At 42.3% G+C, this 27,034-nt stretch overlaps 1 protein-coding gene across 1 annotated transcript in view; it reads left to right on the top strand.

The window, feature by feature from the left end:
* The first annotated feature begins 264 nt into the window (after nt 1-264).
* WWTR1 (WW domain containing transcription regulator 1) overlaps nt 265-27,034 on the top strand; it is a 136,098-nt gene continuing 109,328 nt past the window's right edge. The window contains exons 1-2 of the mRNA XM_058730192.1: nt 265-536; nt 964-1,397. Of these exons, the coding sequence (XP_058586175.1) occupies nt 967-1,397 (431 nt within the window). The 5' untranslated portion in view covers nt 265-536; nt 964-966. The remainder of the gene's footprint in view (nt 537-963; nt 1,398-27,034) is intronic.

Below are 27,034 nucleotides of genomic sequence, written 5' to 3'. Positions count from 1 at the left end.
ACTCAAAGGAATGCAGGTCCAGGGCTCCGCGGGAGAGGTCCGCGCGCCCGGGAGGAGTGGGTGGGGGGCACCGGTCTCCTCTTACCCGGCAAAGTACCTAACACGCCCAGGGGTTTCTGGAGCCGGGTGGGGGAGGAGACGGTGGAGGAGAAGGAAGGGGAGGGACGAGAGGAGGCAGGCAGGCTCAGGACTTGAAGGTCATGCATAATTCAACAGCTCAACTTTCGGGCCCGCCTCTTTTCTGGGAGTGGGAGTTCGCTCCAAACTTTGTTTATGGGACAGTCCGGGAGCCGCGGCGGCCGCGCTGTCTGCTTCTCCTCCGCCTCCTTCTCGCGGGGCGCGAACGCCTGAGGCCAGTTCGGGGGATGTGAGAGCCGAAGCCCCTCGGCTGCCAGGCTCCGAGTCGGGATTTGCCAGCCGGGCCCCAGCTACATCCCTGCGAGCTCGGGACGCACCCGAGCGACTGAGGCCCGACGGCGAGTTCGGGCGGGACGGCGGCTGCCGCACGCCCAGACTCGGCTTCGCTGCGCGCCCAGGTAGAGCCCGCTGGAGCGCGCCCGCTCACCCCGCTCCACCCCGGGGTGCCTGGGCTCCTTGAGCTTCCGGCGTCGAGACATCGTGGAGCTGGTTTGGGTTTAAACTTTGGGGGGGCTGCCTGCCGGGGAAAGTTGCGACCTGTCCTTTGCCACCAGCAGTGCAGCAACCTCCTGAGTGCAGTTACTCCCCCTCCCCCGCCTTTCCTTCTTCTCCTCCTCCCGGCAACTTATTTGCTTCAAGAAAGTTGCATAATTCTCCAGCGTTGGAGGGACCCCTCCCCCATCCGGCCGGCCTTACCGCTGAGTGTCTGGGGTTTTGAGGCGGACACCTATCTGTTTCCACTTTTTCTTTTGTTTCTATTCTGCCCCCGAACCCCTTCCTCCGACTTTAAATGAAAGGCTGATCTGCCCTCCTTTCTCCTTGCAGAAGATGAATCCGGCCTCGGTGCCCCCTCCGCTCCCGCCACCCGGGCAGCAAGTGATCCACGTCACGCAGGACCTAGACACGGACCTCGAAGCTCTCTTCAACTCGGTCATGAACCCCAAGCCCAGCTCGTGGCGGAAGAAGATCCTGCCCGAGTCGTTCTTCAAGGAGCCTGACTCTGGCTCGCATTCGCGCCAATCGAGCACCGACTCGTCCGGCGGCCACCCTGGGCCCCGGCTAGCCACCGGCGCCCAGCACGTCCGCTCGCACTCGTCGCCCGCGTCCCTGCAGCTGGGCACCGGCGCGGGGGCTGCAGGCAGTCCAGCGCAGCAACATGCGCACCTCCGCCAGCAGTCCTACGATGTTACCGACGAGCTGCCGCTGCCCCCGGGCTGGGAGATGACCTTCACGGCCACTGGCCAGAGGTACTTCCTCAAGTAAGTCAGCTTGAAGCCAGGGGGGCACAGAGTCTCGGTGCCCAGGGTGTGCATGCTTGTTGGTGTGCGTTGCGTTCGTGTGTGTGTGTGTGTGTGTGTGTGTTCTGTGTGCCCTTACACGTTTCTTTCCGAAAGATAAGGGAAACTGGAAATAGGGAGTGAGTCTCTGGGTGTTGGAATGGTAAAGGATCAGAAGTAGAGAGTCTGGAAAGGTTTTTCCGGGGTCCTGGAAGTCCCAAGAGATTGCCGACCTGGAAACTCATAGAGGTAAGAGGAGAAAAAAAAAGTTTTGGAGTGATTCTCCTGAAACACATAGGTTTCCCTGAATCTGGAATATTGATATAGACTTCTGGGCACAAACCCTTACACCCTTACCTGTCCACTCCAAGTCAGATGCCCCCGAGCCTGGTCCATTGGGATGTGACACGGAAATAAATTCGAGAAAATTTCTGAGGCTTGGGAAAGAGGGGGACTCTTGGGAGTGTAGGTGGTCTGCAGGCTCTCCATTCTTGGGAAAAGCAAGCTAGAGAAGCGAACACTGCCTGATAGGCCTTATTGCTCCCAGCTGAGTGATGTAATGACCACACAGCACAGTGATGTAATGAGCAACTCGGTGGTGAAGTAGTTGTGGGCTGGAAAATCAATTGTGTGGAAATTGGGTCAGGAGTTTTATTGTGTCGCACTTAGTAACCTAAAATACCATCGAATCAGGAGCCTGTTTTGTCATTCTTCTTTCCTTCCACATTGTTAGGGCTTTTTGATGTAATGACTTTTACATTAGATTCAAATTAGACTGTACAGGAAAATACATTCACAGACATGAAGAAGATTGTTTCAATTATGGTACCCTAAGATAATTCTATTACAGAAGAGAAATCAAGTTGGAACTTGAAATGTAACCAGTGAGGTCAAGGGTGGGGGGTGGGTCAGGCTATTGATGGTCTAGATGGAGGTTGTGCCAGCTGGTCCACTTGATTCATGATTGCCTTGCACTGGTTGGCAGTTCTCTGCCGTGGAGGGAAACTCCTCGTCTTAGAACTTGCCTTAGCTTTTATTTTATTTTGTTTTGTTTTATTTTATTTTATTATTTTATTATTAATTTTTTTTAACATTTATTCATTTTTGAGAGAGAGAGAGAGCTCAGGCAGAGGAGGAACAAAGACCGTGAGGGAGACACAGACTCCAAAGCAGGTTCCAGGCTCTGAGCTGTTAGCACAGAGCTCGACGCGGGGTCTCGAATCCACAAACCGTGAGATCATGACCTGAGCTGAAGTTAGACGCTTAACCAACTGAGGCACCTAGGCACCCCCTTAGAGTTTATTTTAAAGCCCATATTTGATGGAGAAGCCTCAGTTTAAAAGTTATGCTAAGACATTATGTGCTATTTAGAAAATATATAATCAAGCCTTTCTTTGGTGTTCACATTTGATACTTTGATTGCTGTCAGTTGGCACTGATAACAAATATACAGTAGTGGATGCAGTTTAGTATAGCCGAGTCTTTGACTCATCCTGGTGACCAATTCTTCCCCATCCCAAACCTGTTGACATCTTGTGCAAGGAGCAGTTCTTAATTTTGTTTCTGGGGTTGGTGTGATGCTGAGAAGCACTTGTCCTGAAACAGACTTGATGGGCATTTTATTCCACATCTGGCCTCCTCCCAGTTTTTGAGTGTTAGTGTGGACATGTACTCAATGCTTTGGCTTCTGAATGGCTGGTGGAATTCAAGTATGTGATGTAATAACATGACATTTTTCTAAATGTGATGGTATTGTTCTAAAGGATGACCTTAATTTCTATGGTACATAAAGCTCTAAAATAATATTATATTAAGTTTACTTAGGTAAATGCAGTTTTGCATATTTATTGTGACTTTTATAGAAATGGATTTAGTAATAAATACAAATAGAAAAAGGTGTGATAATTTACAGTAATTTAGGGGGATCTTTTTTGGTCTCAAATGACTTTTTAAAAAAAATTTTTTTTTCAACGTTTTTTATTTATTTTTGGGACAGAGAGAGACAGAGCATGAACGGGGGAGGGGCAGAGAGAGAGGGAGACACAGAATCGGAAACAGGCTCCAGGCTCCGAGCCATCAGCCCAGAGCCTGACTCAGGGCTCGAATTCACAGACCGCGAGATCGTGACCTGGCTGAAGTCGGACGCCTAACCGACTGCGCCACCCAGGCGCCCCTCAAATGACTTTTAAGCTGTGTTTATAAATATGCACACCACAAATATATAATACATGATCAGTATAACTGTGGTTATTAAATATATGAAGTAAGAGCTAGGCTTGCCTAAATATCTGAGGAAAGCCAGGTAAAAAAGAGCCCCCCAAAGAGCAAAAAAATTTATGCACACGTTTTGAATCATTGAAACTAGGGCAAAAATGGAAGTTAGCTTTGGGTTTAGAGAAAGTTGCCTCTGATTCATTTGTCCATCCCCCACAACTACAGCCACTTCACAGCCCAAAGCGGAACATATCTCCATTTCACTTTGGATAGTCAGTGAAGACCACAGCTGAAAAAATGTGGAGGGAATAGGTTAGCATGATTTGATATGGCCCCTGGAAACTATTTGGCCAGGTAGCTAAGGGAATTTAAGAAATTAAGTCATCATGACTATTGTCTTTCAAGATAAGAAATCCACTAGGAGTTCTCTGAATTTAGGGGGGGGGGGTGCTGTGTTTAACAATGGAGTACATTAAAATGTTGTATGTCATACTTTGTTATGTAGCCTCCAAAGGCAACATATTTTGCCGGATTAATAGAAGCTTGAAAAAACGGTGACAACTGACCCTGAATTTTCATAAAGTCTTTTGCTCCATCATCTATGAGATGGGGCTACCAATAACATCCTATTATTGATTATATCAGTTGAGAGAGAGAGCGCCTTTCTAAATGAGAAAGTATTTAGATATAATAAGGGCCAGTTTTTTTTGTTTTGTTTTGTTTTTTGGCTAGAAGGTGACCATATGACTTTGGAAAAGTCACGTGGTTATTTAATGGCAGACTCTGGACTGGATCTGTTGACCTCTACTTACAGAGCAGTTTTCCATTTTCCTCACTCCCACCTTTATCCCCCATGTCACTTCCCCTGCTGAACAATGAGCTTTATGGGAAACAAAGCCTGGACTTTAAGAAGCTTTAAAAAGCTTTTTGTCATTTACTTAGGTAAGATTGTTCCTAGGTATATGATGTAATGACTTTCTGTTATCTGTTAAAGGGGACCTTCCCTGAGCCGTCACACCTTTCCTGTGTTGTTTCTTTAGAGCCACATGTAAAAGTGGAGATGTTGATGTTAAAACACACAGCCTCTGAAAATTGCTGCACTGTTCCCACTGTCCTCTAAAGCTCATAAGTCAGGCCTGGGGGGTGTAGGTGTTGGGCTCTTAGCCACCAGGCACACTGACTTTGACCACTGATCACATTAAAAATTAAAAAAAGTTCTGGTTATAAATGGGATACATGTTTATTACACATAAACCGGAAAGTAGAGGATTACAAAGAAGAAAAAAATTTGGCTTCAGTTGAACCTTACCTTCTTACAGAAAAATTTTATTTGAATAACATTCTATAGGAAAAAATATTTTACCCTCGCTCTTAAATACAATTTCAATTATAACATTTGCCTGCCACTCCCAATTTTTAGTAATAATTTTAGTGTTTTGCCTTTTCTGAAACGTGTCATAGAAAATTATTTTTGTCAAAGTGATCTATGCACTTGGTAACAAATCCAATAGTACAGAAGGACTTTTGTTGAAAAACAATGGTTTCCTTCACCTCAAGGCTCACAGAAGGAGCCTTTTAGTTTTTTTTTTTTAACTGTTTCTGTACTTAATTCTTAGATTGTTACCTCTTTAACCCTGATGTGCTTTTACCACAATTTTTTTGATTTATCATCAGCTTTTAACTTCTGATTGAAAATGAGAATTTAGCTTCTTAAACTATTTTTTTCCTCTCCTAAATTTGATATTTATATTGTTTTTAGTTTGTTAGATCACCTTTGTTATTTTTTGTCAATTTTTGACAGTGTTTCTTGACTCCCCATTATGTAAGTCAAGAAGGTTTGGGGGGATACCTGTCTTACCATTCTCTTTTTGTGATCACACCTCAATAGCCCAAAGCCCTGAACCCATAATCAATAAAAGTTTTGTGCTTTGCTCTTAAATTGACCTTTTTATTCGTAAATTATTATTAAAGTTGAAAATCTAGACACATTTACATTAGTACATTTCTGTAAATATAATTTAAATGCCTTTTATATTAAGATTAAATGTTAGACTTGTTACATTGGGTCTGGTGTCAGGATTCCTGGCCAGTCACAGGAGAACATGTGAAGCACCAAGGTCAAATGGATTCTTTCTTTTCATCACACTCTTCATCACTTGTTTAAATTTGTATCACCTTTTAGTTTCTTCATAATTGGACCTTGACTTTCTTAAACATTTTTTCAAGCAGTTCTAATTGCCTTTTTATATATTTATATATTATTTGCCTCTCAAAATTTTTTAGGTTCTAAATCCCATCAGTTCTATCAAGTCTTGTTTCCCTAAGCTTTTATGCCCAGATTCTTTTACCTTTCTGTGCCATTCTGGATTGATTGTTCTCTAGGCTTACAACAGAGCTGTCATCTTGGGACTTCTCTTTTCTTCTCTCTGTGGCTGAAAGTAGTATTTCCTTTTCTCATGTCCTCCTCTTTGTTGGTTTATGCCCTCATTTTGCTGGTGTACATGCTTGAGTAACTTACTAGGGGTGCCTGGGTGGCTCAGTCGGTTAAGCGTCCAACTTGGGCTCAGGTCTGATCTCACCATTCCTGAATTCGAGCCCCTCATCAGGCACTGCGCTAACAGCTCAGAGCTTGGAGCCTGCTTTGGATTCTGTGTCTCGCTCTCTTTCTGACCCTCTTCTGCTCACACTCTGTGTCTCTCTCTCTCAAAAAATTAAGTAAACATTAAAAAAATATATATTTGTGGGAGGTAACATTTTCAAATCCATTTTTTTTTTTAAATATTTATTTTTGAGAGAGACAGAGACAGACTGTGAGCGGGTTAGGGGCAGAGAGAGAGGGAGACACAGAATCTGAAGCAGGCTCCAGGCTCTGAGCCGTCAGCATAGAGTATGATGCGGGGCTCCAGCTCACGAGCTGTGAGATCATGACCTGAGCTGAAGTCGGAGGCTCAATCGACTGAGACCCAGGAGCCCCTCAAATCCTTTTTAATCAAAAATATTTATTTAAAAATTTGTTTTAAGGGTGCCTGGGTTGCTTAGTCAGTTAAGCACCCGACTCTCACATTTCGTGGGATCCAGTCCCATGTCAGGCTCTGCGCTTACATTGTGATCCCTGTTTGTTATTCTCTCTCTCACCCCGCCCCCCAACATGAATAAGCAAACTTAAAAAAAACAACTTGTTTTAAATTTCTTTCTTTCTTTCTTTCTTTCTTTCTTTCTTTCTTTCTTTCTTTCTTTCTTTTCTTTTCTTTCTTTCTTTCTTTCTTTTAAAAGTTAATTTAATTTTATTTTTGAAAGAGACAGAGCATGAGCAGGGAGGGACAGAAAGAGCGGGAGACACAGAGTCTAAAGCAGGCTCCAGGCTCTGAGCTGTCACCACAGAGCCTGATGTGGGACTCAAACTCACCAACTGTGTGTGTGCCCCTAAATTTATTTTTTTAAAGAAGAACTGACTCTGGGGGCACCTGGGTGTCTCAGTCGGTTAAGTGTCCGACTTTGGCTCAGGTCATGATCTCACAGTTTGTCTCTCTCTCTCTCTGCCCCTCGTGCTGTCTCTCTCTGTCTCTCAAAAATTGAATAAATGTTAAAAAAAAACATTATAGAAAAAAAAAAGAACTGACTCTGGCTTGTTTTTTTTTCTGTTTACCTTTGGATGGCAATATAATGTAGTTGTTTTCATGAAGGGCCTTTTGTCCTTAAAAAAATATTGCCAGCTGCCTCAGTTTCCTTGTGTGTAAAATACCTATTAGTAATAGTAATACCTATTTCGGGGTATTTTGAAAGACTAGGTAAGATAACATATTTGAAGTGTCTGGCATCTAGCAGGCTTTCAGGACAAGTTTGTTCTTGCCTCCCATTTCCTCTCTCTCCACACACATACACTCTCTACCTGGTCAAAATCAGATGCAGAAACTTTGGCAATAGGTTAAGCTGGTTGTGACTCTTGGTTATAGTTACGGCTGTGGACGACAACCTAGATCTGGAATTGCAAGTCAAGTTTGTAAATTTAAAATAAGACGGAGTCAGTTTTCCTGTTAAGAAACCTAAATGGGAATGCCCACCGTGGGTAGCCTTTTACTTTAGCATCTTGGGTAGAGGATTCCCAGTCCCTTCTGAGGAGGGTCTCCTTTTCATTTTTTTTTGAATCTGGCTCATGGCTACCACTTGGGCCATTTTGTGTGTGAGGTGGGAGATGTGAGTGGTGGAGGGATCAAGAAGTGGAGAGAGAAGAGGAGGGGAGGTAAGTGACATTTGATGGCCTGCTCTGTGCCAGACAAGGCAGGGAGCTGAGTCCGTGCTTTCCAGAGACACAACATCAGAATCCCCTGTGGAGCACACTCACAACGTGTGTGTAGAAACTTTTTTCTCATAATCCTAGGTGCTTTCACGTATATACTTTTTGTTAACCCTCACAGTGACCCTGTGAATAGATACATATTACTACCTCATTTTGTTTTTGAGGAAACTGAGGCTCAGTGAAGTTGAGTAAATGGCCCAGGGTCACATATCAGGTGAGTGGCAGGGATGGGATTAGAATTGTGTGATTCTAAAACCTGTATGCCCCTGCACCATGATGCCTCATGCCAATTAGGTGCCCATAATTAGACCCTATAATTAGGTGTCCTTGGTGACCAGATAACTAGAATGGTGGATGAAGCATTAGAGTTTGTTTCTGAACTCAGTCTGGGTGGTCAAATTTGGAGTTCTTGGTGCTGGAGAGAGAGGTGTTGAGAAAAACAAACCAGCAATGGATAATATAACTACCGTGCCTACTTATATTTTATTCTTATCAAGTTTTCCACCATTATTAAATGCATATCACTTTACAGGGAACAGAGATGTGACAGGGAGGGCGGGTGACCTAATTGATGTCTGGATCCAGGTACACTTGAAGGGCTTGTTAAAAGGGTTCATTAAATAATGTTAGTAAAGTAGTTTCAAGGAAAAAAAAAAACCCAGGTTGCTTCTCATTGCCTTTGTAATTGCAGAGATTGATGAGAGAGAAATTGCTGTAGAGTTTTGAGGCAGTACTGAGTCTTAGTTTTTGTTTGTTGACCTGTTGACTTAAGACTTGTAGGAATTGTAGGGGCGTCTGGGTGGCTCAGTTGGTTAAGCGGCCAACATCCGTTCAGGTCATGATCTCTTGGTTGCTGAGTTCAAGCCCCCTGTCAGGCTCTGTGCTGACAGCTCAGAGCCTGGAGCCTGCTCCAGATTCTACGTCTCCTCTCTTCACCCCCCCCCCCCCCCCGCAACCTCCCTCCCACACTCTCTCTCTCTCTCAAAAATAAATAAACGTTAAAAAAAAAAGACTTGTAGGAATTACAGCCTTATATATCATTTCCTCCTTTCCCTTCCTCCTTCAATTATGTATCTAACCACAGGAAAGGGTGATAGAAATAAAAGGATCAACCAAGCTAAGGGATGTATTTTTTTTTTTTTTTTTTTGAAAGGTGGTTTGGAAGGCTGAGGACTAAAGTAATTGGCTTACTAAAGAAGGGCAGATTCTGAGAGGATGGCCCTTCCACTGGTCTGAAGGGGACTGTGCATGTTTTAGTGCATTGAAATATCAGTAGAGGAGTGTTTTCCAAAGTGTGTTCTTTGGAACCCTAGTCCATTCAGATGCTTTGTGAACATGGGATTTCCTGGACCAATAAGTTTGGGATATGTCGCATGCTCTATCCCTCTCTTGGAATTTTACAGTGTACATTAAGGACTCCAAAGTCACTTATCAGAAAAACCAGTTTGTTTTTGTTTAAGTCAGTATTTCACAAACTCATGTGATTTGAACATTTTTATTCCAAGTATCATCTACTGCCATCCACTCAGGAATGTTTTACAGACTATACTCTGGGAAACCTTTTTTGTGACTTTCATTATTTTCATAGTTGAGAGTTTCATATTTGAATCAAGTTACAGTGTTTTGTTTTCCAGTGTGCTTTGTGGATATGTATTATATTTTCATTTTTATGTCTTGATTTAATGGTTAATTATTAATGCTTGGAAATAAGTCCTAAATATCAGACAAGTGGGATATAACACAAGAAAACCAACAAATACAGTACATTGTGATAATATAATCCTGATTTTACTTTCAAAGGTATGTGTGTGTGTCCGCTAGGAGAATAGATACCAAAATGTTTATTTTACAGTGGTCCTTTCTGGAATGATGGATGATTTTTCTTGTTTACTTTCTACCTTTCTGTATGTTCTAAATGGCCTACATATTTCTTTTTAAATTGGGGAGGGGGAGTTATAAAAATGGTGGAGGAGAATGAAAGCAGAGAAGTGTGTAAAGCCAGGTGCCTGGCTAGCTTAGTGGAGCATGCAGCTCTTGATCTCAGGGTTGTGAGTTTGAGCCCCAAGTTGGATGTAGAGATTACTTAAACATAAAATCTTTAAAAAAAAAAAAAAAAAAAGATGGAGTCGTAGATTTGGGTAGGTGTGGTAGGGTGTGGGGAAATCTCTTAGCCATAGCTCAGTAACTGAAGCTTGGAGCTTATGTTACTAAATGGATGCTCCTTCAGAACTGCTTGTTTTTCTTGTTTTGGGTTATATTCTTTCTTTTTGTTAAAAAAATTTTTTTAAATGTTTATTCATTTTTGAGAGAGAGAGAGAGGGAGACAGAGCGCGAGCCGAGGGAGGGGCAGAGACAGAGGGAAGACACAGAATCCAAAGCAGGCTCCAGGCTCTGAGCTATCAGCACAGAACCCAATGCGGGGCTCGAACCCACAGACTGTGAGATAATGACCTGAGCTGAAGTTGGCCGCTTAACCCACTGAGCTGGCCAGGCGCCCCTGGGTTATTTTCTTTAGAGATGAACTGACACAGTAATTCCTAAAATCTTTACTGAGAATTCTCCATATCGCCTCAGGATAGGAAGTAGGATTATGGCAGATCCTTATGTCACACGAAATTTCCTTCAGCTTATTCTTTATTTGCATGCACTCCTTCCTGAACTTCTAGCTTTTATTTAATGTTCCATCCTGGCACAGCAGATGATAAATACGAAAGGAAGAAATGATATTCACTTCTTGGCAGTATTGGATGAAGGGCAGTTGGGAAATATATGTAAAGTGCTTCATGCTGTGGCTGGCATAGTGAGCACGGCTGAAAGTTTATGACTGTTATTGTTCCCAGTGGAGAGGGCGGTGGGGGTGCCATCTCCAAAGACGTTTCCTTCATGCCACTGAAAGGATCTTTGGCTGTTTTTCAGCATCGACAATGAAAAATCACTGAACTTCTGTTGTGTGTTAGCTTCTTGCGGTATGCTGTAAGGGGAGAAATATGTGGCACGTTTTCCGACCTCAGGCAGCTGACAGTCTAGCTGGGGAGACGAGGAGAACACAGACGAAACCAGGCTAAAGAGCTGCCTCCTGACCTATGTGGGGATAGAGCCTTGAGCAGCTGCTGTCCGTGTGGTGGAAGCTCTTGGGAGGTGTGTCATAATAGGGCAATCGTTTCTATTATGGTTACGGGTCTGAAACTTGCAGCCGTGCTGAACGTCTCCTAGTTCTCCCACTGGCTGTCCTCCCTTTGGCCGTAGGAACTTGGCATCATCTATTACCTGTGCCTGGAACATTATTTTCTTGCTTTTTGCCTGGTTGACTCCTATGCTACCTTCAGGCATCAGCTTCGATGCTACTCCTGCAGGAGGTTTTTCCCGGACTCACAGCCTTTCACGCTAGTTTATTTGTTTAAATGTTTATTTCTTTTTGAGAGAGAGAGAGAAAGAGAGAGAGAGAGAGAGAGAGAGAGAGAACACACACACACACACACACACACACACACACACACACACACGTGTATGGGGGTGGGGCAGAGAGAGGGAGATAGAGGTTCCAAAGTGGGCTCTGTGCTGACAGCAGAGAGCCCAATGCAGGGCTTGAACTCATGAACCGTGAGATCATGACCTGAGCCGAAGTCCAAGGCTTAACTGACTGAGCCACCCAGGTGTCCCTGCCTGCCCTCCCCAACACACTAGTTTAGATGCTCTGGCTATTGTTCTCCCATAGCCCTGTGTCTCCCTAGCCGTAAAACTACTGCCATGTTTCTATTTAATTGTTTCTGTTTGTCGCTACATTATAACCTCTGTGAGGGCAGGATTGATATTTGTTTTGCCTGTCATTGTATGACTTGAGCACAGTGCCCATCAAATAGGTGGGTGCTTGATAAGGAAGGGATCCTTTAATGCTTTCTTCTGACCATTTGCATTGCAAGCTTGTACACTAGCATTCCTCATGGGAATCTACCATGCTCAGGAGTGTAATTTCATCTTGCCCGTGCCCCTTGGACCGAAAGTTTAGAATCATAGTTCCTCATACTATGATGCAGCGGAGAGGAAGATGAATGAAGAGAGGGTGTTCAGAGAAGTCTGTAAAGGTGGTTGGACATAAGTGGGCCTTGAAAAATGGGAAGAAAGTGGGTAGGTGAGCAAAGAGACCTTCTAGGAAAGAGGAGGTAGGAAGAGAAGTTCAGGGGCAGAAATGCCAAGGGTGTGTTTTTAGACCAAGAAAAGTCTGGCCTGACTTGGATTAAAAGGTAAGTGATGGGTTGGTGGATGACTGTACATCCCATTGAGACTTTGGAACCTCACTCAGCTAGAATGAGCACATTGACTTTTTGCTAGTAAATGTCAATTTTCTCATCCCCTAATTTTGAGATACTCGAATCCTAGCTTTATCTAAATGTAGCGTAAGACCCCACCATTATCTCCTATGTTGAGATCTTCCCAGTTGTTTGAGGAACTAAGGATTTTATACTGATTTAAAAGAGTCAGTAGAGCCTTTCATTACAGTTCATCCGTTCATCTGACCATCCATAGACGTATCCATCAGCCATCTACTCAATTTAGCTTGTGCTGTGCCACAGTAGTGTGTGATCTTTGCTTTCCAAGTTAGTAGGCTATGAGGCTACCCTTGACTCAGGCCCACCCCCACTGGATCTGCCATTTCTGCTTATAATTGAATAGCCTGTGGGTCTGGCTGCTCCTGGAATACTCTCTTGTGGTTTTGGATAGTTTCTCACTTTCTCTGAGGCTGATCAAGTGGGCACAGGCAAAATTGAGATTCTTGTAGCACAGTTATCCCACCGAAGCCCAGCTAGGCCCTGGTCCCCTGAGGATGCCTGGATGGAGCAGCTGGGGGCCTTCCTCTCAGGCACATCCTTCCTAAACTCTTAGTAAAGCCTACTGAGAGCCTTTTCACGCTGAGTCACTACACTGAATCATGTGTAAATGTTTTCAGATGACTTCTTTAAAACAAAAGTTTTGAAATAGGTAATAGATACATGTAAATGATAAAGAATTCAGTACCAAAAAAAAAAAAAGCATTCAGTACCAAAACATATACTGTGAGAAGTCTCACCCTCCCCCAGTCCTCCTCTGGTCCCTTCTCTAGAGCACTGGTTTCTTTTGTCTTTCCAGAGAAACTCTATGTGGGTATAAGCATGCATATATATATATATATATATATATATATATATATATATATATCCACTTAGACTATTTTCAGTATGGTGCAAATAGTAATGTACTGTACACGCTCACCTGCACCTTTTTTCACTTGGTAGATCTTGGTATTTATTCTTTGGTACATAAATGGTTACTCTATTTTATTTCTTTAAGGACCACATAGTATTCCATTGTACGGATGTAGTACAGTTTGTTTTAACTGATACCTTATTGATGGACATTTAGATTGTTTCTGATTTTCTCTTTTTAATTTTAAAAATAATATAGGCCCAAACACTACTGGAGGAATGAAAACGGAAAAATAAATTCTTCCGATCTTCCCCGGATTCCTGGTTTAGAGAGAACCATTGTTTATTTACACTTCATCCAGAGATACTCTTTATGCAAAGAGCGGCAGTCTGGCTCCTGTCTAATTTATGACCTATTTAGATTGTCTGTTATCTAATTGATCTATCATCCACTATCCTAACTATTAATCATTACACCCACCCTTCTTATACAAGGAGGATACATGGTCTGGCAGATGCACTGGCCAGTTAGATGGATGCCCAACCAATCAGAATGAATGGCATGCCAGCGTGAAGTGGCTGATCAAGTATCTGTGCTCCTCAAAGGGTGGTTGGGGAACTGACATTTGTGTGCAGATGTATGTAACTGGCCCAGGACAGGCTAGATACAGAAGTCCAGAGTGTTTAGAAACTTGTATAACAAAATGATACTGCTGTGATATCTGAGCACATGATCAGTGGGATTGTCTAATGGAACAGCAGTAGTTTGGGTGTGCCAAGTTTGTGTGACGCGTCACATGTGGCCCAAGCTATACACAAGGCGTTCACAATAGGACCACATACTAGTTAGTCTTGACAGATTGAAAATAGAAAAACACTGATCTTTTTCCACAGATCGTTTGAAAGGTGCCGATCTGCATCTTTTAATTTTTTCCTTTTTGTCTTCATCCATCCATCCATTTATGTACTTATCATTTTATTTTTCCATCCATCCTTAAAACGAACTACCTTTTATGTATCAACCAAATAGTCAATTCATTATACCTCTCGTTAATTTAACAAAAATAATCAATCTAAGATTGAATATCGGACCTTTTTAAAAAAACATTTTTTTTTTAATGTTTATTTTTGAGAGAGAGAGACAGCACGAACGAGAGCAGAGAGAGACGGAGACACAGAATCTGAAGCAGGCTCCAGGCTCTGAGCTGTCAGCACTGAGCCCGACATGGGGCTCGAACCTATGAACCATGACATTATGACCCGATCCAAAGTCAGACACTCAATGGACTGAGCCACCCAGGTGCCCCTGAATATTGAGTCTTAATATGAAGACAAATTCTGTGGCAGAAAGGATGTATACCATCTATTTTCTAGTACATAATATATTTTATGTCTTTGTGGCCCCTATGCTCATTGCTTTAAAAATACGCTTTGGTATATACTTCAGTTCTGAACACTGTAGGTAAACCCAAATCCTGCTCTTTCTTGTGACTACTCTACCTGCAAGCGTTGTCAGCTACGGACCCAGTACAAAATGTGGTGATGAGAGGAATACATGTGCTGGATTATTTAGTAAGAATATGTATTGCTTTGTGGTGGCTTTTCTGCAAACAATAAGATACTGAATATTTGTCTTTCTCAACAGTTTGTCCATGAAAAGCATTTTGTGGCCTAGAGTTCAGGGTTTGAAGAAGCAATTGATAACGCATCAAAAAGTAGAAAATGCGAGCAAACGATAAATGTGATTAAAATGAACAGACATAATTCTTACTGACTTGATTTTTCTTTTAGGTTTATTTTTAAAAGCTGACTTTTCCCCAAAGCAATAGTATTAAGCAGAACTGAAGGCTATAAAGTGAAAAGTAGAAGTACACCCACTGGTTTTACTCTTCAGCTATGACCACTATTCACAATTGCGGGTGCGTCTTCCGGGGATTTTGTTATGCATGACACAACTTCATTTACAATGGCAGTTGGTTGTTTTGGGGAAGCACAGCTTAGGTGCTTCTTGTTCCTTGTCGACCCTTATGTAACCCCGGGACTGAGTGTAGATATGGATTAAATTATGGAGAACTGGATGTAATGCCTGATGGAGAGGTCTCAGGGTGAAAGGCTTGGGGTTGCTGTGGTTCAGAGCCTGGGATTTAGCTTTGTGTGGTTCTGGAAGTCGGTGTCCTTGGTGCTCCAAAACCGATCAGGTTTTCAAACACTTTCTGCTGTGGGCCCTACTGGGGTGAAATGGGGGTAGACATTCTGACTGCAGTTTGAGAGTTCAGGAGCAGTGACTTGAATAGTCTTCCACTCTAGAACGAAGGTACTCATACAAGTGATTTAGTCACTGGGAAGTTGCTCTGGTGGTTCTAGCAAAGGGAAGAAGTGGCCTCATTTGAGCGATAGTGAAATCGTGTAAGGGATATTAAGGAGGTAATTTGACAGGCTTTGGTGTTGGATTAAATAAGGGTAGTGAGGAAAAGAGGCAAGAAGGAAGATTTGCGGGTTGCTGGCTGCACATGGCATGAATGGAGGTGCCCTTATTGTAACGAGCAGTCGGTAAGTTCAGAAGAGGCTGAGGAAAATATTAAAATCTTGAGTTTGAGGCGAATTTAAGATATCCAAGGGAGATACATGTGTATTTTCAGACCGCTCTCTCTCTAATTATATTATGTATTATATATTTACACTTTTTATATAATTATTCTAATCTAGGTGTGGATGAGATCCCTCCGAGAGAGGTTACAGATTGAACAGGTGAGAAGAAAAGTCCAGGTTGACTCGGTACAAAGACAGCCAGCCAGAGAGGTTGGCAGAAATGCAGAAAACAGTGCAGAAAATCCAGGGAAGAAATTATCTTTCAAGAAAAAGGAACGATTAATTCTGTGTCATGTTTCTTAGACATCTAGGAAGACGAGAACTGAAAGATGTTCAGTGAATGGTTTTTCCACCGAGGCTTCTTTCTTTCCCCAGGGTAGGGCAAGGGATGGGGCCTGGGGTACTAACTCTATAGTCTAGTTTTTGAAGAGGGAAAAATGAAGAAAACAAGCATCTCAATTAGGTAAGGGGCATCCCACAAATTCCCATATACTCTACAGGACTCTTACAGTGTCCCTGCTAAGGAGCATGTTTCTCTCACTGTACAGATCCCGTGCTATATGGGAAGACCACACATTTGCTTATTCAAACAGCCTGTTAAAACAAGGTTAGAAATCAGTGTTACATAACTAACCGAGATAAGTTCAAAGACTTGGGTAAAAATATGACTCTAATTGATATGATAATCACTTGCCACGAGGAAAATTAGTCTTCGATCCTGACTGTGGTAAAGCCTTTGTCGCAGTTTGTAGTGCATAGGACTGTTATTGCTGGGATGTGTCATACTTAATTGCAACCATAAAAATAGCAGATTATGTTTGGTGAGTATCAGTTAAAAATTTATGGTTCAGAATATTATGTAACTGTTGTTTCAGGTAAACGTTTATCTTTCCTATCTTTATTTCTCCACTTGCGGGAATTGATTCTGATACATGGCAAAGGGGATTCCAAATCTGATGCAGGTAAATGTCCGAGGCCTGTCACAATATAAGGTAAATGGAACACGTTTGATTATATCAGACTGGTTTGAGTTGCAGTTTGGGTTTGGTTATATTCTGCTGCATTTTGCTAATTTGGGAGCACCTGGTAGCCTTGTTACTGGTTTGAGATTTGTATAAACATGTCAAGTTAGTAGGTGGGATTAAGAATCATAAAAGAAGCAGTGAACTTCAGTGTTGCTTATAAAAGTACTTCTGTCTTCTGAGGACACATTCTCTAGTGCAACTGTTTCTACTTTTATGGGTCTTTATGTACTGTGTGAAATATTAGCCTATGCAAATAGAACTCTTGGCAAATACGAATTCTTAAGTAATTATGTCATTCAACATGTACTTGTCTTTTTGTGCATTTCAACATAAAATCCAGCTATAAATAGATATTGTAGAAAAACTTGAAGGAAGGAAACGCAGGAAGGGAGAAAGGATGAGCTACTTAAAGGTTAAGCTGCACCCTAGTGTATTTTACACATGTAATTGCTTTTTTACTTTGGCTTTTAAAAAAGTTTAGGTATCTGTAGTCTGAAAAAGTTAAACTTGAGTTTATTGATGTTGCATTTCTGTAAGTGTTAAGATAGCAAGGGCTGTGCTTTGGGCTTTGGAAAGCGGAGTTCTCGGTGAAGGTCCACAGGCCCTAACCCATATGGTAGACAGTGGATCCATTGTTCTCTGTATTTGCCTGTTGCTTACATTTTAATAACTATTGAGCAGTCAGTGATTATTAACAGATATTTAACAGTAGGATCAGATTAGATGGTAGGGTCAATAATTATGGATAATTTGGAGTGTCAACATTCAAGAAACGATTTTAAAGGTTAGATCCAGAATTGCTGAAACGTTTGCCTGAAACTTTGTCAGGTGAGCAGCTCAGGGGATGGTCCAGCACAGCCTTTTTAAATTATTAGCCGTGGTGAAGTGAGTCATGTTTTGCCACAGTGCTTTTCATTTAACCTAATAGTTGGCCAGCCCTAGTTAATTATTTGAAAACCATTACAGGACACGCATTTCCCAGTTGCACATGCCTTGGAATGTCCAGCTCACCTTGTGTGTGGATAAGGGGGCCCCTGGTGTGGCTAACGAAAGTGTTTTGTCCTTATATACTGCCCTTAAAGCAAAGCATCAGTAACAAGTTTTTAATAAGCGTTCTGCAAGGTCCTTCTGGGCCCTGGTAAACATCCTGGTTGATTGGTATGTATCTCTTTGGAGTCTAGTTTCCAGAGCTGTTGAAAAAGAGTATTATAAACTTCCAAGTGAGCATGGAGGTGCAAACTGATGCCACGGGGTTGCTTCAGCTGAAGTGAAAGATCATACGTACTGACACGTATTACAAATGGGTTTTTAAAACAATGTCTGTTTTGTACGGTGAGAGTAAAGTCTGCCAAGTGTAGAACAAAAAAGTCATATTGTGGAACAAGATAAAAGGACATTGCATAATAAATAACTCATACCATTAAAATATAAGGTTTCCTTTCCAAAATGTAAGTATGCGCTTCTAAATGAATGTTTTAAAAATCTGATTTTTCTGTGATTTGTATAGTGACTTGATACATAAAGAGATTATGGGTCTGAATATGTCCAGAACTAGACTACTACAATAAATAATACACATGTGTAGCGTGCAAAAGATAAATAAACGTCGAATGACATTGTGTTTTAGTGATAGAATCGATTTTTTTTTTATTATAATAGGTCAAAACTAGTTCATTGGCAATAAGCAAAATGTTTTCATCTGTCAGTTTCTAAGGCTAGAATAACATATCCCACCCAAACTGTATTGGTTCTAACCTTTATTCATAGATAAAATCATTGGTCTGTGAAAATCAACAAGGAGGGGGCACCTGGGTGGCTCAGTTGAGTGATTTTTGGCTCAGGTCATGATCTCACGGTCTGTGAGTTCGAGTCCCGCGTCGGGCTCTGTGCTGACAGCTCGGAGCCTGGAGCCTGCTTCAGATTCTGTCTCCCTCTCTCTCTGCCCCTCCCCCACTTGCTCTTGTTTCTTTCTCAAAAATAAACATTAAAAAAAATTTAAAAATAAAGAAAATCAACAAAGAAACATAGGCGAAGGGGTAAACTATAGAAACGTTTAATAAATCCTTTGACGTGTGAGTGTGTGGATCTGATAAGTAATTCAGATTGTTTTGCTCTTGCTCTGAATGGATTTTGAACATGAGGAGAGATTGCATGGAATTAAAAATTGTTGTTTTTTAAAAACTTCTGATCCTGGTGGAGAGGCACTTATCTGAATACAAGTAGGAGGACCAACAATGTTGCTTAAAGGGATTTTGTAAGAAAAGTAGGCACAATTCCTGTGCAAAGTGGGTTAGGTGAGTAAGGGAGATCCAAGGAGTCCTGTTAGTGCCTCAGTACAGTGGTAAACTATCAAAGGTGAACTTTGGGGAAATGTTTTGTTTAAGGAGGGGAAGATAATGGGATAGGTTGAACAAGTGTCCGGAAAAATAAGGGTTTATAAGAGACTTTGAGATGTTTGTAGGTGTCCTTTGCTATACTGCCTGACTCATTTATAGGGAGATGGAAGAGGTCGTTTTAGTCTACTCGGAATAACAAAGAAGAATGATTTGTTCATTTTAAAGATACTTGAAAGAGCAGCCTTTGGAGACTGCCAATGGAACTTTTTGGGATGGGCTGACTTGAAAGCAGAGAGAATGTAACCAGGTGTCCTCGGGTGGCATTGTGTGGTGGCTCTTGGTAGCGGCCCAAAGATAAAGTATCTGACTTCATTTAGATACCGTGAACGTGCAAGAGATGCCCAGATCTTTGTTTGAGCCAGTGCTCCGGGGTTTCTGCTCTCAAGCCTGATGGTGAAGTGGCTAGCTTTGATTTGTTTCCTGCCCGAAGCCTGCTTTGGGTGAATTTAAAAACCTGTTTGTTTCGCCCATCATCCGGCTGGGCCTTACCCATAATTCCCGCACTTTGATTATGGGGTTATTATAGGACAAGAGCTTCTTTGTACAAGAGCATGTTTAATACTCTGGGGTCTAGCGTGACTAGCGGATATAAATTGTATGGAAGCAATTAAACTCGAAGGAAATGTCATGTGGGCTGAATTTAAACGTACAGACTTGTGGCATTGATTTTTTCTTTTTTCTTTTTCTTTTTTTTTTTTTTTTTTTTGATTGACACAGAAAAGGGTGGAGAGAGAAAAATAAAGGAAGAGAAAAGAGAAATGAGCCAAGAGAGTGAGGGAAACACACACAGAGAAAAGAGAAACTCATTTTTGACGTTTGTTAAAAAGCCAAAGTCCACAGCCAGTATTATGCTAATGCCATTGCCCTTCATCTGAACTCTTTAAAAATACAAATGTCAAAGAATTAGACTGCACTCTACTTGTGGCTTGTATCCCTTTCCAGGTGGTCACCTTCATCTCAAGGCATATGTGTCTGTCATTGTGCAGTGATTTTTTTGGAATATGGTAATAGACGGGCCTGAAGGGAGCTTCTCTCTCCAGTTTTCTATTTTATGTTCATGGCCTCTGCACATTTCATACAGAGTGGCTTGTCTTTGGACCTGCTGATGAAGAGTAGTGTGTCATTTTTCTCACCGTCCTAGAATGCCTTCCCTCTCTTGCTCTGTTAACAGTCAGCCAACCCCATCTCCTCTCCAACACCCATTGGACCAAGGAGCTAGAAGGGATCACTTCCTACTCCAGATCCCCAGAGTAATTTGATCTGTGTGGGTAATTTGGCAATTGATCTTTTCTACTGTCCATTAACATGTTGTGTAAGGCTTGTTGTTGAATACATGGATTTATTTGATTTCCCTAACATGTCAGCTCTTAGAACATGGACCTGGTGTTGTATTCTCCTTCATGCCCAGCACATGTTGGTACCAGGGAATGTTTGTTGAGATCAGGGCTGATGTTGAACGTGCTCTTGAAATAATCAGAATGTTACTGGGTGGTCAGAAACAGAAATGGATACTTTTGGATTAGATTTAATAGGACAAGTTTGATTTGAATTTGAGTGTTAGCAGTAATAGACAACTCTTGATCTTATGCCCCAATGGAAAGTGCTTATGCTTTATTTTCATTCTTTATACTATAAACTCTTAAGGACAAAAACCAAATCTTACCTGGCCTGTAACTCTACAATACCCAGGCCAATGCATGGCACACATAATATGAGTTCAGATAATATTTGTCGAAAGAAAAGAATGCTTTTTATTTCTCTATTATTTAAATCATCTAGCACTTCTTTCCAATGCAATAAACCAATTAATATTTATCGAGAACATACTGTGCTCACCATAGTGAGTACACATAAAGTATATTACACTTTGGGATGTATTTTATTCTCTGTATTTAATTGTCATTCTTACTCTAAGTTCTAAGAAATCACTTCCTCAGACTGAACAATGATGATCCAAGAGAGCAAAAGTTGCTGAGAATAATTCAGTATATTTATCTATTCCCAGATTATTTCCACATTCCACTCAATGCTGGAAGTACACCCCTCCCCCTTAAATGATGGTAAGATTGTAACCTTTCCAAACTGAGCTGGAGAGGTAGTAGATTGTTTAGGTTTCAAAGGACTTTTCAGGATGCAAAGTAAATAGGGGAATCTGAGATATCAACAAAACTGTAATTAAGCAGATTAACTGTGTCAATAGTGAATGCAGACATGTCAGAGGAGCTAGTTAGTTGCAATTATTTAAACACAGCCTCAAGTTCATTCCCAGTGGTATCGCCATCATCCACAAACAAACTTGAAAGGAAGTTTAGCCAGATAAACGCAGAAGAAATGATTCTCTTGGGAACGTCACATTCTAACTCATAGATCCATTATAAATATTTTAAGTTTCAGTTTAGGATCTCTTATTCTTTACATGCTCCTTAAGGTTAAACAGAACCAGGATTTAATAGTATTGTCTTTTCAGATCTCTGAAGAGTGGAAAAAGAGCCCCCTTCTGACCATAATAAAGGGAAGAAGAATATAAAATTATAAACCAGGTTTACTGTATTCGTAGATGATTGTATATTTACCTGCAAGAGTGTCTGTGGGTTTTTTTTTTTTCCCATTTCTTCTTTTAAAAAATCATCCAAATTATACATAAACACATTCTTGTTTTGAGAAGTTCAGCCAAAGTAACAGTGTGTCTTACTCTCTACTTGCTGTCCTGCTTGATCCCCGCTCCACCCCCCCCCGCCGCCCCCCCAAGTGTGAGTCCCTTTCTCAGTTCATGGTCTGTCCTTCAGACATACATACCTGTGCATATACGGACCTGCAGTGCACATATTTTTTTTACATGTTGTACTTTAACATTCATTTTTTTTTCCTATTTAAAATGTTTTTCCATAACAGTGCCCACAGATCTATCCCATCATATGTGTATACTTTAGTTTATTTACCCATTCTGATAAGGGGACTCTGATGTTGTTTACACCTAATCTAAAAGATCTAGTATAAACTGAATTCTTACTTCATTTGAATTTTTTATCATTTGTGAAGGGAGATTTTTTTTAGTAATTCTCTAAAGATAGGAGACTCAGGTCCAGTTACTAAAAACACATCACATTTGAATTTTTTTTTTCAACGTTTTTTATTTATTTTTGGGACAGAGAGAGACAGAGCATGAACGGGGGAGGGGCAGAGAGAGAGGGAGACACAGAATCGGAAACAGGCTCCAGGCTCCGAGCCATCAGCCCAGAGCCCGACGCGGGGCTCGAACTCACGGACCGCGAGATCGTGACCTGGCTGAAGTCGGACGCTTAACCGACTGCCCCACCCAGGCGCCCCAAAACACATCACATTTGTATGGTAGTTTAAACATCTTTCAGATATAGGCAACATATCCCCAGCTTGTGAGTGTGCACGAGAGGGGGTTGGATTGGGGAGACACGCCCACATTATCACAACCACCTGCCGTTGAGGGTGTTGCGGAGCCCTGTTCTGATTCTGAGCACCTCTTTAGTCAAGATCACAAAATGTGTTTCTCCCTCCCATGTAGAGAAGGCACGGACCCCTCCTCTCTGTAGTCTTTACGCTCTGCCCAGAGCTTTCTGGCCAGCATTGTCAATTCCAGCTATGGCCTTAGAGTCTTTCATTGAAACTGTGAGGAGACAAACATGGTGAGGAGATACTGGGGCCAGGCGCTCACCGTGGTCCACAGGGCGGGGAAGAGCCTCCTGGGTGGTTCACCAGTCTGAGGCAGCCTCGGGTGAAGGGTGAATGGCAGCCCAGCGTTACCTCAGGGCACCGGCTGCTTTTTAACAGCAGAATCGCTGGCCTGCCTGCTGAACACTAGCCTGCCTGGTCTGGGGTCTTTCGCTTGCTTTTTTGGCTGCCCACCAAGCATGTTTGTTCAACCATTTATTAGGCATGCATTTTGGCAGAGGATAGTCATTGTTCTGTTTTCTGGCCTGTTTCTCCCTGGAGGCCCACCCTCAGGGCAAGGAGCATGTTTTATTCTTCCTAGAACTTAGATCCTAGCGATGAATAAATGGGGGAAAGTGAGTGAAAATGGAAGTTTAATGGGAGATAATGAATGAGGTTTTTCCTCGTTGCTGTTGTCTTCAGAAGCTGGGTCATAGAATGCTTCACATGCATTTACATGTCTTTATTTAATAAACCCAGGCATAGCACTTACTCGGTCCCAGGCATTGCTCTAAGTACTTGTCCACATTTAATTCTCCCAACAACTGTTTGACAGAAGTAAACTATTTTTATTCCCACTTTACGCAGGAAACTGAGGCACAGAGCACTTAAGTAACTTGACCAGGCACAGCTAGAGAGGATAAACGCAGGCAGTCTGGGCCCAGAGTCAGCGTCCTGGCTGACCCTCTTTTCTCTTCCACAGGTCTTGACATGGTTGGGGTTTGCTGTTTTTCACCTTTTTGTCTCCCTTCCTCCCTCTCCGTTGCTATTACCCTTACCCTAGTGTGTGTCTTGATGCCTCATTTGCGGATTACAACACACTGGCCCTCTGACCTCAGTCCCTTGCACACCGTGGCCGGGCTTGTCTTCTGTAAAGACGGTGTTCATCCTATCACTTCAGAACGCTCCCTGCCGTCCTGTCCTGGCGAGGCTGATTTCCTGCTTATGTATCCATTTTCCTACTAGTGAGACTGTAATGTTACTCAAACCTCGTCTGAAAGACTTGGTATAAGCTGAATGCTTGCTTGGCCGCTCCCGTCTGACTTTCTTGGAGTGCCTTCACATCTCTTCTCCAGCCCTCCATCCAGTTCATTCCACCCTGAAGGCTCATCTCAGGCCTCACCTCCTGCCTGACTACTCAGTGTCTGTGGTCTTCACCTCTTCTGAACGCAGTGCTGCCGATAAGCTGTTGGCTATAACTTCGTTGTTTCAGGCTTGAAAAGGCCCAACCACATTTGAGCTCTTAGGGGGCAGGGATGAAGGTCTCCCAACATCCCTGGCCTAGCACTGAACCCAGCACCTGGGGAACAGTGAATAATGGGACTGGGAAGCAGAGCACATTGGGACACTGGTTTAGATCCTAATATCGTGCTCACTGCTAGGTTTCCTTGTAAAAGAGGAACTTGAAGGAGATAATAGCTAAAGACTCTCTTAATTTGCTTAACCAGTTACTCTCACTTTTCATAGCTTTGTTGAGATATGTTACATACTATACATTTCATCCATTTAGAATATACAAGTCAGTGGTTTTTAGAATATCCATGGGTTTGTGCAATCATAACCACAGTCAGTTTTAGAACATTCTCATCACCACAAAGAGAATCCCTTTATTAGCGAGATAGCTATTAGCTAACACCCCCCACCCACACATACACACACACACACGCATGTACACATGTGTGCCCTTATCCTCCCCAGCCTTAAGCAGCCACTGATCTAGTTTATGTCTTTATAGGTTTGTCTCCTTGATATTTCATATAAATGGGATCATATATTATGTGGTCATTTGTGACTAATTTCTTTTACCTGACATAGTGTTTTCAAGGTTTATCCATGTTGTAGCATCTATTTGTACTCCATTCCTTTTTAAGGCTAATAGTTCATTGTATGTGTATACTGCATTTTGTTTATCTGTTCATCAGTTAATGAACATTTCGGTTGTTTCCACTCTTTGGCTGATTACACTTATTTTTCAGGGGGAAAATGGCCTTCCCTGTAGTGGTTTCTACAGCTGCCAACTGCAGCCTTCCCCTTCTGCTTTAAAAGTAGAAATCTGGGTCTGATGGCTGTGTTTGCACAGTACGGACGGACAGGTGGGTAGATACTTGGTCATCAGTGGCAGGGAGCTGTCATAGGGAGTACTCGTGAGCTTTGTAGTCAGACATTCTGGCTTGAATCACTGCTCTGCCACTTAATGAGCTTGCATAATTTCAGCCAGCTCCAGTTTCCTCGTGTGTAAAATGGAAACTATCTTGCCTGCTTCCTTAGAGTCAAGGTCACGCTAGAAAGGGTGTGGAGCCTAGGGCAACTCAACCAGTACAGAGGGACATCATTATGACTATAAAAATAAATAAGTAAATAGGTAAAAATAAAAGCTATAAAAAGTAAGTGCTTAAAGTTGCCAGTTTCAATAAGGTGCAGTGCCTCGTGGCCTCCCTGCCAAGCACAGAGCCCAGGGCCATCACCCCAGTTGCAGTGGCCAGGATGGACCTGCTTAATCTTGTTGGAGCAATTAAGGGTCTCCCCTTGCATGTGTTAATGAGCTTTTTTGCTCCTGGGTCTAGATTTGTGCTCCGCTCACTATTTCATCAGTGAGCTTACTCTTACTCATTTGAGAAGAGTAACTAGGGGGTGAGACCTTCTTTGAGAAGAAGAAACAGAGGGAGTGAATTTCACTCTTGTGGGGTTAGGTAAAGAAGATGGAGTGCTTCCTTCATAGGCTTTACCTGAAGGTTGTTGTCTCAGAATGTAGCTGTGTTTATGGTTTTTAAACATCTATTGGCTCATATATTTGGAGTTTGTACGTGAAGACTGAAAATGCCTTTTTTGGTAACTGGGTGAAGAAGGGATAAAATGTTGATATGATCCAGACTTTACTTGGAGGGTGGTGTTCATAATAATATCACCGATTGGGCTAGTTGTGGTTATTAAGAATCAGGGAGTCCTATAATTCTGGATATTAGGCAAGGCCTGACACCACACCCAGAATCACAAAAATATTTTTTATTGTTTTAAATAAATAGGTTTTAGAAATACACAATTTAAAAAAATTTTTTTAAATGTTTTTATTTTTAAGAGAGAGAGAGAGAGAGAGAGAGGGAGAGCGAGCACGAGTGGGGGAGGGGCAGAAAGAGAGGGAGACAAAGAATCTGAAACAGGCTCCAGGATCTGAGCTGTCAGCACAGAGCCTGATGCGAGGCTCGAACTCACAAACTGTGAGATCATGACCTGAGCTGAAGTCAGACACTTAACCGACTGAACCACCCACCCAGTCGCCCCTAGAAATATACAATTCTTACATTTACAACAGCACGTCTCTTGAGGGAATTTGGAAAGTAAGTCCTTTTCCTCATGCAAACTCAGCTTCTGCCCCTGTGAGTTTGGTGGGATGTAGAGAAAACTGACTGTAGGGATATCTGAATCTTCACTCCCCTCTTCTGTTCTGTCCCCAGGTGCGTGGGGACAGGTCTTGCCTGGCATCCTCTGCACTAGTCTGAACTGTGCGCAGCAACTGTGAACAGGTTGGCATTTCCAGGCTGACACGATGACCCCATTTTGTGTGGGAGATTTTGACAAAAGAATACTTGTTGCTGGGGGACTGACGCCCCTTTTTTCCATTAAGTCTGACCTTTCCATCATTAGATTGTGACTGTTTTTCGGAGTTAAGTAGAGCTTAGAAACAAGGAAGGAATGAGTAAAGAAAATTTAGAGCAAAAAGATACAAACTGTGTTATAAAAAAAAAAAAAGAGAGAGAAAAAAAGGGACATTATTCCTGGGTGACTTCAGGGCTTGTGGACCTTGGAAAAGGAAACATCTGGGTTACTAGCTCTTTTCATTACCTGAAGCATCATGACTGTTCCCTATCCATCTTAGGGCTGCGATGCCCTGACTTACATGCAGATTCCTGCTGTTTACCAGGGTGAGGAGCTTGGACACATGACTGGGACCTCACAGGAAGCCACAAATCTTGGCCCTGCATTTCTGGCTCATGGCTGCCTGGACAATACAGTGAGTTGAGCTGGCTTGAGCTGGTCTAGAGGAGGTGCACGAAGAAATTCTCATCACCTGTCCCTAATCCTGTCTGTGAGATGGCCAGAAGTGAGTGTGGAGACAGTAAATGACCTCTGAAAATTTTAGATATTTGTGTTAGGTTGTGATTAGGCTATGGGTCTGAGAAAAGTTGCTGATTTTCTTTTGTCCTGTATAGAAAACCTGTTCTCTCTTTCTATTCAT

Source organism: Neofelis nebulosa, chromosome 5 (assembly GCF_028018385.1).
Source record: "Neofelis nebulosa isolate mNeoNeb1 chromosome 5, mNeoNeb1.pri, whole genome shotgun sequence".
Lineage (NCBI taxonomy): Eukaryota > Metazoa > Chordata > Mammalia > Carnivora > Felidae > Neofelis > Neofelis nebulosa.
This window is presented reverse-complemented; position numbering and strand designations above follow the sequence as displayed.